The sequence below is a fragment of the Toxoplasma gondii genome, chromosome IX (genome assembly GCF_000006565.2).
Source record: "Toxoplasma gondii ME49 chromosome IX, whole genome shotgun sequence".
Taxonomy (NCBI): domain Eukaryota; phylum Apicomplexa; class Conoidasida; order Eucoccidiorida; family Sarcocystidae; genus Toxoplasma; species Toxoplasma gondii.
This window is the reverse complement of record NC_031477.1, coordinates 5,129,399-5,143,889: the sequence shown is the minus strand read 5'-3', so window position 1 is coordinate 5,143,889 and position 14,491 is coordinate 5,129,399. Positions and strand designations below refer to the sequence as shown.

Below are 14,491 nucleotides of genomic sequence, written 5' to 3'. Positions count from 1 at the left end.
CCCTGCACAATGTGCTAGACCTGTCATTCAGGCACGATAGGAACAGATACCTGTGACGTTGAAAGGACCGCGATTCTCGGGCAGTCACTCTAGAATAACAAGGGAAGAGATCGAGTTAGATCTTGGAATGGCAGCATCCGAGCGATGTAACTCCCGTTATCCAGCAACCACGTTGCGACACAACTGGTCCCTCATATAGACATGCGCTTCTACTGACGAGGTCACACAGTCGCAGCTGCGGAGAAACTTTCCTGGAAACATGGCATTTTGAGAGCTGTCGGCTCTGGTTCACTTTGGGAACTCGGGTCTGATACGGGCTCCGAGAGCGTTTAACTTGGCAACAAGATCTCCCAATAACCACTCACAAAGACCCTTCGTCTCAACCAGATCTCCACCAAAGAGGCCTAGGCGCCGACAACTTCATTAAGATGACTAAGGTGCAAATCAGTAATTAAAAATAGACCGGGACCAAGTCCAACATCGTCGACGCAGATAAATGGACCTTCGAACCTGACGCCGCCTCCTCGTTTCTTGAAAAACGTTCGTGTATAGGCATTTGCATGTACATATATATATATATATATGAATGTGAGGGGAACTCATGAGTTTTTTTTCCTTCTCTACGAGGGGAAGAAAAAGCCGTAGAGAGAGTGCACTTTTTCTTTGTGTTGTGTGTACTGGGCAACCGGATGTGTGTTCTCGACTCTGTGTTTTGACTGCCTTGTTGAGTTCTGCAGGGCCAGTCCAACGAGGAGGAGCAGACTTCGCGCGAGATCGACGGCATTTATAACTTCTTTGTACCACTCAACGTTTGTGGTTCGGAAGTCGTTTTCATACCAGCTAACGCGACCTCCTATTTCGTAGCGCCGATAGTGGACTCTTCTTCTCTGATCCTAAGTACGCGGGGAGGTAAACAAATAGAAAGAACTTGTGTGTGGTTCGCGTGATACTAATCTCGTCAGCGTCGCCAGAATTTCCCCTCTGTCCGTTTGTCGACTTTCGGGGCTCAGTGGTCCAAAGGTCAGAAAAAAGACAGTGCACAAACAGAATAGAGCCGTCTCAGAAGGCGCAGACGACTCCGCCGCTTCAGACAAACAACATCACCGAATGTAACGGTACTTGCTCCTGCGTGGAACGGAACAATCTGTAAACCTGAGGGTTCGCGAAAACGCCTGTCTCCCGATCTCAGAAAACCACTGAAACACCACGTCCACAACCGATGCTAGAGACTGTGCACGCAACTCCATCTGCATGCACACCCGAAAATAAATAAATATAGCTGCACGCGCAGAGCAAACCAAACCGGCGAAGCCTCCTCAGCGGGGGTCTCGCATGCGCGTGCTTGTGCATGCATCAGCGAGGTGATAAAAGCACGCACCTGGGCACGATGACAAATCGGAAATCGGCATTCTGCCGCGCTCTCGGAGAGTCCTTCTTTGGTCCTTGAGCGTATCTGGAAAACCAGAGACGGCAGCTGGCTCGGCAGTATCCCTGGTGACTTGAACCTCCCTGGTGCATGCATCCGTATCAGGTCCTGCGTCGGAGGTAAAGCTGGTTACTTCTTTGTCCTCCAGAGTTAGCTGGAAATTCATCTCTTTCCCCGGACGCCCGACTTCTTGTCTTTCTTCTTCTCCTTCGTCTGGTCAGCGAGAGCAGAAAGAAACTGCTCAGCATCCACGCGAGCGCCGAAGCGGAAGGAGTCTTGATCTGCAGACGAAAAGCAGACGAACGCCCTCGCTTTGAAACACACTCTCCACGCAAACACCAACTGTTCCCAGTCCAGGCAGGGATACTGGACATTTGGCATTTCCATTACGCGTTACTTGTTGAGTCACCCTTTGCAACTTTCCAGTCTGTCTTCTAGTGATACGCTCGGAGCCCTCGTACATATTGCAAGTGTCTTCCCGCAGAGAAAACATCTTGCATGCGCATCAGAACAGAAAAACGGCATCCGGGGCATTCAGCAAGCTGCGCGCGACTCTCTGTTCAGAGTGTGAGTTGAAGTCTCATTCCGTCTTCGTTGTTTGCAAAAACCGAAATACACGTATTTCCCCACCTCCGATATGTTGCCGTAAATTCTGCAGTTTAACTGAGAATCTCATATGCATGCAGACCAGACAGTCCGTGCAGCTTTCTCGAAAATCGAAATAGGTTCTTTCTTACGTTTCTGTTCGTCGAAATTGTTCCCGCTGCCGAGCCGTCGGCGTTTGCGACGCGCTAAAAGAACACAGTTCGTCCGAAGCGAGTGGTTCAATGCACGCGCGAGTAAAACGCGCACACACATAAACTTGCGCCCACACACACGCTGAACATCGGTATAGTTCGGCAGAGAAACGAAATGAATTTGGAATAAACTCTCCAGTGTTTGCACAAAGCAAATTACTTCCTGAATCATATATTGACATCTGCATCTTTTATAAATACACAAATAAAATCGTGAATTCGGTAATGGTTCGATTGAACCATTGAACAATATATATTTATACGCGTGAAGTAGTGCTTTTGAAATGCATTCAAAATCAAAATCTAAGAGTACAGATATAAAGATACATGTAGGTGTATCCACGTTAAGAGACACAGGGAAATCAAGGTGCAGGCCTCGACGCCCACGGATACTCTCTTGCATGTTCAACAACAACTATACTCATAACCGCATACACATGCATGTATAAACGCACATATAAACAAATATACATACACATATATTTATATATATATATATATATGCATATAAATTTTTCCTGGAGGCGACAACAGGACATGCAAGCTTCGAGAGCAGAGCCGCCCAGAGAAAGGAATTGTTTTGCTCGAGCCGCAGAGACGTACCTTGGCTGTTGGTGTCGGGGAAAGTGGGCATGAGTTCCTTCAACTGCGGCCGCGGTTTTTCCTAAAAGAAAAATCAACAAGTCGCAAGAACATTTTGTGATCTCATCTCGCCCACGCAACACTCAACAAGGAAGCCTCCTGATCTCTCGTTCCACAACTTCATATCGGCACGCGCATGCGGTTTTGCGTACGTGTGCAAACAACTTGACATGCCTTTCCGCTCCTTTTGTGGGGCTTGTTCTCTGCGCGCGCCTCTCGCATTCGAGACCCAAGGCACGGACACCTTGTCAAACGCATTTGTAATTTCTACAAGAATACCTTTGAGGATACGTCATTACATAACTATCGACATACGGTCACACGAGGAAATATGTAGACCAAAGTCAAGTTCGGCACCGCCGAGCAGATCGATGAATGTTCGCTTCGAAGAGGACCAGCTTCCGGGGTAACTCCACGTCGACATCCCAACGGGGATGCAAACTCCGTCTCGACCTCACGAGCGACGCGACCACGATGTTGCATGCACACTGCGACATGCACTGTTGACACGTTGTTTTCAGTTGGGATTTCTTCCCCTGTTGCGTGAGTTGTCCACTCCGTTTCGTTCCGCGTTGTGTCTCGCTCGACGTTTGCTCACCTGGAAATACTCGTGCTGGAGAGCCTCCGCAGCCGTGATTCGCTTCGCAGGGTTGAGCTCGAGGAGTTTCTGCAGAAGATCCAGGCCGAGGTCTGTCAGGACGCCACTGCTCTGAGGAGAACAAAGAAACCAGAAGAGAGAAGAAACCGCAGAAGTTGAATCGAGCAAACAGTTCCTGAAAAGCAGAAACGGAGAACGTCCACACTCCGCCAGCGCGAAGGTGGGCATCTGCATAGACGCTGGAGTGTCTGCGGCACAGACAAACCGCGGCACACATCCGATTCGTCTCGAGACGTCTGCAGGCTTTGACGGCAGACCACGATGTTTGAGAAACACCCCTGCGGAGCACCGAGGAAAAATCAGAACGCAAGGGAAAAACAAAGGAGAGACAGCAAGTCGTACATGGATACTCAAGTGTTTCACGGAAGAAGAGAAGGGAGAGAGTACGTCGCACAGAGAGAAGGGCGCCGCAGAGACAAAGACGTCTGCTGTCCAATCAGTGAGTCCCCGAGTGTCGACCTCTTTGCCGTTCACCCAGAAATGTCTCCCCTTGAGCCTCCAGCGAGAACAACTCGAAAAGTTCCTAAACAGGAGAAATGCAGACGGGCGGTTTCGTTGAAACAGCTCAACTAACCGGAACCTCTGGTTTTCCTTAAAAACACCAAAAGAGAAGCCGAAACCTCGCGTCTCTTGGACGGAGATGTGAACCGGAAACACGCTGCATTTAGAGCGCAAAGAAGAGAGTTAAAGGCCTTGCCAGGTTAGAGAGAGAGCCGACGCGACACAGTTTTGCGATATACACGGAGGCGAGAGAGTCGAGGAAGCTGCTTTCGTCTGACGTACCCCCATAGCGAGATGCTTTGAGGGGGGCGGGAACACCTCTCGCCACGAAGGCTGGCACTGAGGAGGAGAGTTGAAAAACTTTTTGTTTTTGATGTGTGGCAGCGAATGGAATTCCGGCCAAGACGAATCCGTCGGAGTGCCTGCAGAGCGAAGCGAAGGAGACCAAAGTTGAAAGTGAAAAACTTCGCATCACCTGGCGATGTAGCCACACGCCCAAGTGACGACAGCCGTTGTACATGTGCGGGCCTCCGGAGGCCCGCGCATGCATCCGTACGCAAAAAGCGCAGAAAAGGAGACAGAGATACAAAGAGAGAGACCGAGAGGGAGAAAAAGACAGAACGAAGGACAGTCAGCGTCAAAGCACCTTGTTTAGGAACATCGGTTCCCTCAGTCTTTTCCAGATCAAACCGAAAAAAAAGTGATCCAATGCATCCAGAAGGCAGACCGTGAGAAAGGTGAAGAAGTCGACCGACGACCTCGCTTCATCACATCCGTAGTTTCACACAAATAGATACGTACACATGCGTGTGTGTGTGCACGCGCAACTGCATATCGAGAGGAACGATAGATCTATATAGAGACGCTAAAGAGTACGGATTCATCACGCGGATGGGTTTGGGGACAACTAGGTGCGGAGAGCCGCAGAGACAGAGAAGCGAGCAAAGACACGGAGCAAAGGAAGTTCGATCCTGAGAACGCGAGCCATTTCGCCGCAGTATTCTTCGCGTTCTGTGTCTCCACAGTGGTCCTTGGCTGCTGGGGACGCCCACCGCTGTACTTGCTCCCTTTGATTTTTGACGGCGGACGAACATCGCCTCTGAAAGCAGAGAGGCGCTGGCGCGGGGTTCCCCGACGCTCCTCTGACCGCGGATTTCCCTCACTCACCGCAGAGCTTGAAAATTTTGTTCAGAGTGTCCAGTTCTCCGTGTCCTGCAAACAGAGGCTTCTTTCGCAAAAACTCGCCGAAAATCGCACCTGCACGCCAACACGCAGGCTCTCCGCTTCTCCTCAAACGCCAGCCGAAAAACAAACAGCGAGCACACCACGCAGACACACCAGTCGCACTCCTTGCACATGTACAAATCAAAAGCGACACACAAGCATGAGTACTTACTTACACAAGAATACGTAAATACTTTTACGTACATATATATATATATATATACAGACACAGACACGAATACCTATATATATATATATATATGTATATGGTGTTGTAGGTGCGGGACCCACTAGATCCGCAAATGTACACGAAAACCTCGGCAAGCAGCGGCGCGGGAAATTTTCAACGAGCGAAGGAGCCAGGAGAGAGACATGGGGAAAGAGAGGAGTTGCTGCGCGGCGTGAGACGAGGGCTGTCTTTGTGTGTTTTTCTCACTCCGTGCCGAAAGCAAGTATGTGTCTGGGTCTGTCTCGATCTCCTCATCCACCGCTACACGTTCCTACACTAGATAGAGATGTGAGCTCTTTCTGACTGTCGGCTTCAGATTGCTCGTTCGCAGGAAGCAGAAAAACAGAACCTGTCCTCTGGAGCACACGCACCCGGTGTCTCTCATATGTCGCACCACAACGCGTCAGACCAATCTTTGCTGGCAGCGAAGTAACAGGCAAAACACACGAGTTGTCCGGCGCCGATGGTCTCGAGGATGCTTGCCCCGCTTCTCCTCGGTCTGTCTATTCGTTCGCCACTCCCTGCCTCCCTTCAGCTCCACCTTGCCCTCCTCACTTCCCCGGTCTCCGGTTTCGTCTCCTGCTGTCTCTCCGATGTGTTTGGTTCGTGTCTCTTCGTCTCTCCTTTTCACTTCTTCTGACTCACCGACAGCCCAAACGTCGCAGGCGGCGTCGTAGGTGCCTTCGCCGAGGAGAATCTCTGGCGGGCGGTACCACAGGGTGACGACATTCTTTGTGAAGACACGATTGTGAAGGGGAAATCCGAACTTCCTCGCCATTCCAAAGTCCGCGACCTTGAGCACCTGCCGCGGACGCAACAACGGCCCGCAGAAAAGGGCGGTGCATGCACGAAAAATACACACAGGCTGTCCAACACCCGCAGAGACGGTCAATTGGGAGAGAGGCGACAGGCGACAGAAACTTCAGTGCGTCGAAGCAGAAGAGAAGCAGAAAAGGAGGGCAGATGGAGACAAAGAAGAGAACAAAGACAGGAAACAGAGAGAAGAAAGACAGTGGACGGGGGCAGAAACGAGCAAGACTCAGGACTGAGAAGGACAGAAGAGGAGAAGCAGAACGGGAAGCCGAGAAAGGAAACAAAGAAAGGACAGAGAACCGAAGAAAGGGAGAAAGACACTAAATGATTCGAAAACGAAATGGAAAATAGGAAAGAATGCTTGCTGCAGTGAAGAAAGAGCACCGAATGAGCGGAGCGAGTCGGCGACAAAAGCTCAGAAACAGCGAAAGCGGAAAGAAAGGCGAAAGAGGATATACAGAAAATAGAGAGAATCGACAGAAAACAGAGAGAATGGACAAAAAACCGAGAGGAACGACAGAGAATAGAGAGAACAGAGAAGAACTAGTGGGGAAGAAGAGAGACCGGCGCCGCGCCACCAGAGACGTACCCCTCGATTCGAGTACAGCAAGTTGCTGGGCTTCAGATCCCGATGAAAGACGAAATTTGCATGCATGTACGCCAAGGCCTCGAGCAGCTGCAGACGGTTTCAAGACAAAAAGAAACAGACAAATGAAGAGAGACGAAAACGGAGGAAGAGAGGAAAAAGAGAAGGAGCGAAAAAGGAGAGCAGACGAAAAGAGATAAGAGAGGAGCAGACAAGAGAGACAAGCGGAAACAAAGTGACAGGGAGGAGGCGAGGCACCAAGGCGGAAGGGTGCACGAGGACATACAACACAGAGAACGGCAAAAACAAAAGTACGTCAAGGAAGGAGGCGGTCTGGGCTACGCGGCATCAAAAAAGGTAAAACAAACAGGAGAAAAGATGCAGACGAACAAAGCGTAGAAGATGAACTCGCTGGCGACTCTGAAAAGCACAAAGCAAAAACGAATTGTGTTTGTTTTTAAGTGCTTGACACGCCACGCGGGATCAAGAGGAAACCGCAGATTACACACACAACCTTTTTCGAGGAGTCTCTGTGTCCTGGTATACACTTCAGTCACGATATGGTCGGCTGATCCCTTGAGATTCTTAGATCAAGGAATACGACGGTTCTGGTCACCCGACATCCGATCAGTTTTTCTCGCAGAGGTGGAGGAGAACACCTCGAGAGAGAAGAGAGAAGCGAAATACTTCGGAGACCCTCACGCCGACTCACCTGGTAGAGAAGGCACTTCCTCTCGGCGGTCGAAAACTCTGGTTTCTCGTCCAGCAGCGTCTTTACTTCGTGTTCGATATACTCCATGACCTGCGCATACACTCGACAGCGAGCAGGTCACCCTTTCCAAGAACCTCCACCCACATAACGTACAGAGAGAATGCAGAGAGGGGAAAGCGACAAAGCAGAAGAAACAGAGAACAGGAAGACCACGGGGGGCAGAACGACAGAGAGAGGGAACAAGGGAGGGAGGACACGGAGGGGGCAAAACAACGTCGAACAAAGGAGAGAAAGTCGAACGAAGAACAAACACAGACTCGGACCCTGTGCGTGTCTACAGCAAACGCGACCCGGTTGCCGAGGGCGGAGCTCTGAGTGGTTTTGTGTGCCTCTCTCCACCACATCGCGCAGGATTCCTCTTGCCCTTTCTTTCGGTTCTTCTCTGTTTTTCGTTTTCTCGTACCATGAAGACCTGGTGCTGGCCGGTGCCGACGACGACCTCCTGGACGTCGAGCACGTTAGGGTGCTGCAGCTCGAGCATGATGGAAATTTCTCTCAAACTGGTGACAGGAAACCCCTCGCTCCACAGCTTGTTGTGGTATTTTATTTGTTTCAGAGCCTGAGAAAGCAGAAAACAGTGGCCCAGAAAGCGTCTGTTGCCACGGGAGAGTCTCATCTCTTGTAGTTCCGAACATCAGCTGCAGTGTTCGGAAAGCGACAGTCGCTAGTGATCGCCGATCAGCATAGTCGAGGAAAGCAGAGGCTGCACAAGTGTACGGACATGAAACTACACACGCTAACGAAACGAAGGCGACGCGCAACGCACGAGAATGGCATGTAGCAGGAAAAAACTCAAACAAAAAAAAAGTCTGCTCGCGCCAGTCTCCGTTTGCAGACACTTCCTGAGACAAGCAGTCGCATGCGCGAAAGAAATCGAGGAACATTTCATCTGTCGGAAAAGTTGGAGAAAAGTCACGGGTGCTTGAACAAAATCGGCACGCAGACGAGAAGCTCAACTCGCCTCGGCCTCTTCTTAGTCCGGTCTTCTACCTGCTCGTTTCTTCTCTATTTCCTCCCTGAGCCTCTTCCTTCTTTCATTCTCCCTCCTTCCCGTCTCCTCTCTCCTCTTACCTTTCTTCTCCTTCTCTTTCTCTGCAGCGTCTCTCTCTCCACTTCGTCCCCCATCCCCTTTGCCTTCTGTCCTTCTTCCACATGCCCCCAAGTCTCTTCTCTCATTCGACATCGGTCTTTTCCCTTGGCTCGCGCATCCTCTTCCTGCCATTCCTCCGTCTTATTTCCACCGCGTTTCCTCTCTCCCGTCTCTCTGTTCATCTGTCTTCCTCATTCTGTTTCTTCCTTCTCTCCCCTACTTCCCTCTCTCTCCCCTACCTCCCTGTCTCTCCCTTACCTCTCGCCATCTCCATCACCCTCGCGTCTCCCTCTCCATTCCTTCTCCTATCTCCGCGCTCTCCTTGTATACGTCTTCTCTCCTTATGCACGTTTTCCCTACGTAAGTCTCCCTTCGCTGGTTCTCTCCTCTTTCCTCCCTGTCTCCCCTGTCCTATCTCTCTGGTCCCTACTTTCTCTCTTCTCTTTTCTTTCTCGTCTCTGGTTTCTCTTCTCGCTATCTCTGCTTCTCGCTTACCACGATCTCTCCTGTGGTTCGGTTCATCGCTCGAAAGACGGCTCCGTAAGTTCCCTCGCTGATTTTGTTGAGTCGTTTGAAGATCTCGACTCTGCGGCATCCGTACATGAGGCTGCTGCTGCGTTTGCATTTGCAGCTGGCGCCGACGCGCTGCAATTGTCTCTGCAGCTCTTCCTCTTCCTCTCGCTCTTCGGGGTCCACGTCTTCGTCTGGAGTGCATTCGTCGTCGTCTCGCTCCCGCTGCTCCCCGACCTCTGCTTCAGGCCTCGCCGACCCCACACGTTCTTCCTCGCCCTCCTCCTCGCGCGTCTCTATGCCGAGACTCCCCGCCTCCAGCGCCCCTCGCGTCCTTCCTTCCTGAACTCCGCTTCTTTCTTGGCCTTCGCGACGCTTTTCACTCTCCTCCACACGTGCCTGACCATATAACGACCGTTCGCCCAGACTCCCGTCCTCAGGCGTCAACAGCATCTCCGTCTCTCCCGGCTCCGGAGTAAACAGTTCTTCTCGATCGTCGTTCTCTTCCTCGCCCTCACCCTTCTCAGACTTCTCTTCGAAGTGCTCTTCTCCAGACGTTTCCTTGCCAGACTTTTCTCTGTGACAGTTCTCTTCCTTGTTGTCTCTTGCATCTCCAACCTCTTTTTCTTTCGAGTTTTCTTCGTCCGTCTTTGCGTCTCCGTCCTGAGACTGCTCTGTAGGTTCTGCGTGGTTTGTCTCGAAGTCTTCGTCCTCGACGATTTCGCCTTCCTCCCGCTGTTCTGCGGCTTCGCGCTTCCCCTGTGGGGTCGTGCGCAGACTGTCTCTCTCGCTCTCCGTCTCCACGCCCGTCCCTGGGGCTCTGACACCCTTGCGCGTCTCCTCCCTCTCTCGCAACCCGCGCTTCTCTCCCTCTCGCTCTCGCAGCCCCCTCTGGCGCTCGGCTCTCTCGGGACTGTTTTCGCAAGTGATCGGACTCACTGATCTGCTCTGTCTTCGTTCCTCGCTCCCCTGTCTCCGTCCGTCGCTTCTCCCCACACAGACCTTTGGCCGGCTTCCTTCCGCCTCCTTCTCGTCGCGGTCCGCCTCTTCCGGTCCGGAGGCGCGAGCGCCATCTTCGTGTCTCTCGGAATCGTCTCTCCTTCTTCGGTGTCCATCGCGGTCGTGCTTGCTCGTGTGTTCTCTTCTTCTCTCTGCGCTCCGCCGTCGCGCAGACGGATCCCCCTGGGCGTGCTCGTCTCTTTCGCGGCCGCTTCGCCCTCGTTCTCGCTCTCTGCGAGTCCCATCTTCTCGTCGCTTCTCTCGCGTTTCTTCTTCGCGCGAAGGCTCTCTCTTTGCGATCGCCTCGGCAGAGCCCGACGCTGGGCGGCGGTGTCGACTGGGTGTCTCGTGTCTCCTCCGCTCGCGACTCCGGCTTTTCTCTCTTCTTCTCTCGAGGTTTCCAGGTGGCAGTTCTTCTCTCTCAGCTTCTTCCTCTGAGCGCTCTCTCCTAGGGGACCTGTGCCGGTGCCCCTCCGCTCGCCCCCCGTCTCTCTTCTTCTCTCTCTCCAAAAACAACTGACCCTCGCGCGTCTTCTCCCTCTCCTTCTCCCGTCCTTTCTCTCTATCGTCCTTCCCTTCTTCTCGCTCTCTGCCTGCGAGGGGAGCACGCGAAGACTCCTTGGCGCCGAGTCGAATGCGATCTTCGTGCGCCTCGCGGTGGTTTCGCCCACCGTGTCGCTCGTCGTGACTGTGCGCATGTCTCGAACTCGCGTCGGCTTCGGGGCTTCTCGCCGCCCGGCTAGCTGCCCGACTTCCAGTCCGGCTAGCCGCGCCCGATGCACCAGTTCCGCTAGATGTGTCTTCCTGGGACGCAGAAGTGGACGCGTCGCGCAGATGCGCGTTCTTCAGAGGACGGTGAGCGTGGAAATGGCCCTGCGGACTTTTGCCGACCCGGTTTGAGTCTTCTTCCGCGGTCTGTCTCTCCGTCGCGTCTTCTCGCCCTCGCCTCTTCAGCTCCGGCTCCTCACCGCCGTCGCTCGCAGAGTCTGCCTCGCCCCCAGCGCACGCAGACGCTGTCTCCACCTCGCCGCCGCTGTCTCTCGAGCTGGAGAGGAGTGCAGCTGCGTCGTCCTTCTGTGAAGGAGCGCGGGTCTGAAAATCCTCCAGTTGCTTCTCTGCACTCTCGCGCAATTGCGAGTGCCACTGCTGCAGCTCGGCTCCCCGCCGCCGAGACGTAGAGCCCGGGTGCTCTCCAGCAGCATCGCCCCCCCCTTTGTCGGAACCCACAGAAGATGAGGGAAGAGGACAAGCGGGAAGAGAAGAGGGGGGAGACGAAGAGGGAGGAGGAGAAGACGAGGGAAGAGAAGAGGGAGGCGGAGAAGACGAGGGAGGAGAAGACGAGGGAGGAGAAGAGGGAGGAGACGAGGCACGGGAGGGAGAAGAAGAAGGAGAAGAGCCTTTTTCCGCGTCCCCACGAGGGCGAGAGGACGAGCGCACGGGGAGAGACAGGCCCTCAGTCAAGAGGGTCGCAGTGCTCTTCTTCCTCCCTTCAAGAAGGACAATGCGCCGTCCGGAACTCGTCATTCCAGACATACCAGCGAAACGAGAACGGACGCTCGCATCCCCAGAGTGGGTTGACGCGGACGGAGGTGAAGCAAGGGCAGAAGAAGCTGAACCGGCGCCTCCGGACTGGTCTCCACGCCCTGAGAGAGACTCGCAAGTCTTGTTCTCCCCCATCCCGTTCACGCTCCCTTTCTCCACTCCCTTTTCAAGAGAAGTTTCTCCTCGACCTCTCTCCCCCGAAACCAAAGACACGGCACCCGAGGAAGAAGAAGACGCGGATGAAGAAGATGCAGGTGAGGAAGAAGAAGCAGATGAGGAGGAAGACGAAGCTGAAAAAGAACGAGGGGCGATGGCATCTGCTGTGTCGCATGCAGCCCCGCCTGTGTCCTTCCCTACGGTGCCCGCGTCAGGAAGCTCGTGGGAACCCGAAAGCTTTTTCAGTGACGAGAGAGCCGGTGGAACAGGAGGCACCGCTGCGCGCTGACGACCTAACTTGTTCCGAAGCGCCTCGAGTCTGTGCTGCATCTCGCTGTCCATCGTGACACAAGTGCGTTAGCGATGAGAGATCAGGAGACAGGCAGCAACTGCGCGCGAAATAGACACGGAGGTACGGCGAGCGAAAGATCGAAAAAACCAGAGTCGGAATGCGCGTACGACTCATCAGAGAGACAACTCCCTCGGCAGCCACCTTCGAGGGGACGCGCGTAAAACAACTGTCGAGACCTTCAGAACCACTTGCGCTTTCAGGACTCTGAGGCAGCCGCTGAATCTCGAGAGAGGCCTGCAAGGCAAAGCTCAACAGCGAGCCTCTGTGTGCATGCACGGCCTCAGGGAGCTGAGCAGAAACAAGGAACTTAGCAAGCATTACTCGATTCAGACACGGCAAAACGGCATCACGACCGCGTCCAACAGACACCGGACTGCCCGTAGGAACAAGAGAAGCCACTGCGGTCGAAAGAGAGAGACACCTTTCTCTCCCAATCGATTGGAGTGCCTCCTCGCGGTTGCCTTGTGCTCTCTCTGTCGCCTGAAGCGCGCAGAAATGCTCGTTTCCCGCGAAAGACGAGCGAGCGATGGCCCCGTGCCTTCTTTCTTCAGGACAGCGAGTATGTAACCATCTTCCCCAGGTCTGCTGCTCAGGGCTGTCGGAAGCAGGCGCCTGCCGCTCCGAGTTCTATGCTTCTTGTTTTCCCTACCTCGGCATTTGGAGCGCCTCGGGTCGGGCGGCAAATCCTACTGAGACACACAGACGGGCGGCTCCTTTCGACGCGAAGACACGGAAGGCCCAGAAGAAGAGGAGAGCGAAGAAGGGAAAGCGGCTGCGGACGCGCGGTTTGCTCGACGCAGGAGTGTGAGAAAGACGAAGGCCAGGCAAGGCGCAAGGAGTCGGCCGCAGCAGGATAGGAGACAGAAAGTAAGAGGATGCACAGGGGGTACTTCGTCTAGCTGTAGATGTTTAAGTCGGGAACGGAACAGAAGGCAAAAAAGGTCTTCTTCAAGTGGCGAGGAAATGGCGAAAATGGTGGAGGTTGAAGATTCCCACGTGTGGGTAGCGGAAACGGAATTCCGAGTTCGGCAGAAACTCGGAAAAACACGTTCCCTGAGTGTAGACGCAGGCGAGCCGATGACGGAGGAGAGCGACTGGAGAAGAGAAATCGGGAAAAGGACCGCAGAGAAGGGGGGGGGAAGACACCGTTGCAGTTTGCTGCACAAAGACGAGATTGCGAAGTGTTCGCAGGACAGACATGAAGGAGAGGCACATGCATGAGGAAGGAGGAGAGAGGAACGGAAGAAATGCCTGAGATTGACAGGGAAGCCAAAACGATTGATTGCCGTGCCGCGCCACTTCTCGAGACAGAGCGCGCGCAGTGGGAGACAAACGACGGGGAGGCGCAGAAAAGGAAGGGTGACGGAAAGAGGGCAGTCGGTGGCGAAGGAATTCCGGCGCCACAAGAAAACGCAAGTCAGAAGTGAAGAGCAAAGTGGAAAAGACGACGGGCGAAAGAGCCAACCGATGATTCGGCCGCGCAACAAGGCTGTGAATGGGAGAAGCGACTCAGCGGGAAAATCCGGACAAGTCGAGGAGCTCACCTCGCCGAATCCTCCGGAACAGCCGCCAGGGCCGGCGAATTCAGACAGACAATTTTTGCTTCAACAATGTCGGTCTCCGAAGAGGGGCAAGGAAAATTGCAAGCTGTATGCAGTCTGCCAGAACGCATGCAGCGGCGCTGTGCCGCCCGCGCCGCCCAGCTTTTTCCTCCCTCTCTCGCGAGACTCTCGACGGACCATGACACCTACCGAGGTAGCTGCACAGCGGCAAGCCTTCGCTGACAATTGTAACTTTTCTTGGCGCCTCCTCACATGCTCGCTTCTCTTCACAGTCGAGATAAATGCATCGTCGCCCTTTCCGCCGCGGCGAAAAAACAAAAGTGACGAATCACGGCGGAGCGCCGATCACGAGAGTTGCGCTGCTGACACTCACCTATGTGTGCCGAAGTGTACGTACAACGGGGGGCGTGTGTGTGAGGTGTGGAAGCCACAGGTGGGAAACGCAGAAAGGGGCTTTTTCCAGAGAGAAACTGCTCCAAATGCTGTCGAGGCCGACAAAGGAAATCTCCCTGTCCCCCGAGTCGACAGGAGAGCCAGTTGAGCTTTTTTTCCCGTCTCTGGAACTGGAAAATCACGCACATGCCAGCCGTGGCAGGGTCTTGGAATCCTTTGATCGGGGTCCTACGCAGAAG

The 14,491-nt window shown here is 53.7% G+C and overlaps 1 protein-coding gene across 1 annotated transcript; it reads right to left on the bottom strand.

The window, feature by feature from the left end:
• Window positions 1-885: 885 nt before the first annotated feature.
• Window positions 886-13,885, bottom strand: TGME49_304970 (cell-cycle-associated protein kinase CDK, putative). The gene is made up of 11 exons (XM_002370250.2): window positions 9,234-13,885; window positions 8,052-8,207; window positions 7,589-7,678; window positions 6,880-6,966; window positions 6,123-6,279; window positions 5,192-5,281; window positions 4,307-4,446; window positions 3,464-3,574; window positions 2,827-2,887; window positions 2,164-2,217; window positions 886-1,707 (listed from the first exon to the last, which is right to left on the bottom strand). Exons 1-11 carry the CDS (start codon window positions 12,285-12,287, stop codon window positions 1,589-1,591), a joined length of 4,119 nt encoding a protein of 1,372 aa, XP_002370291.1. The 5' UTR covers window positions 12,288-13,885; the 3' UTR covers window positions 886-1,588.
• Between the last annotated feature and the right edge of the window lie 606 nt (window positions 13,886-14,491).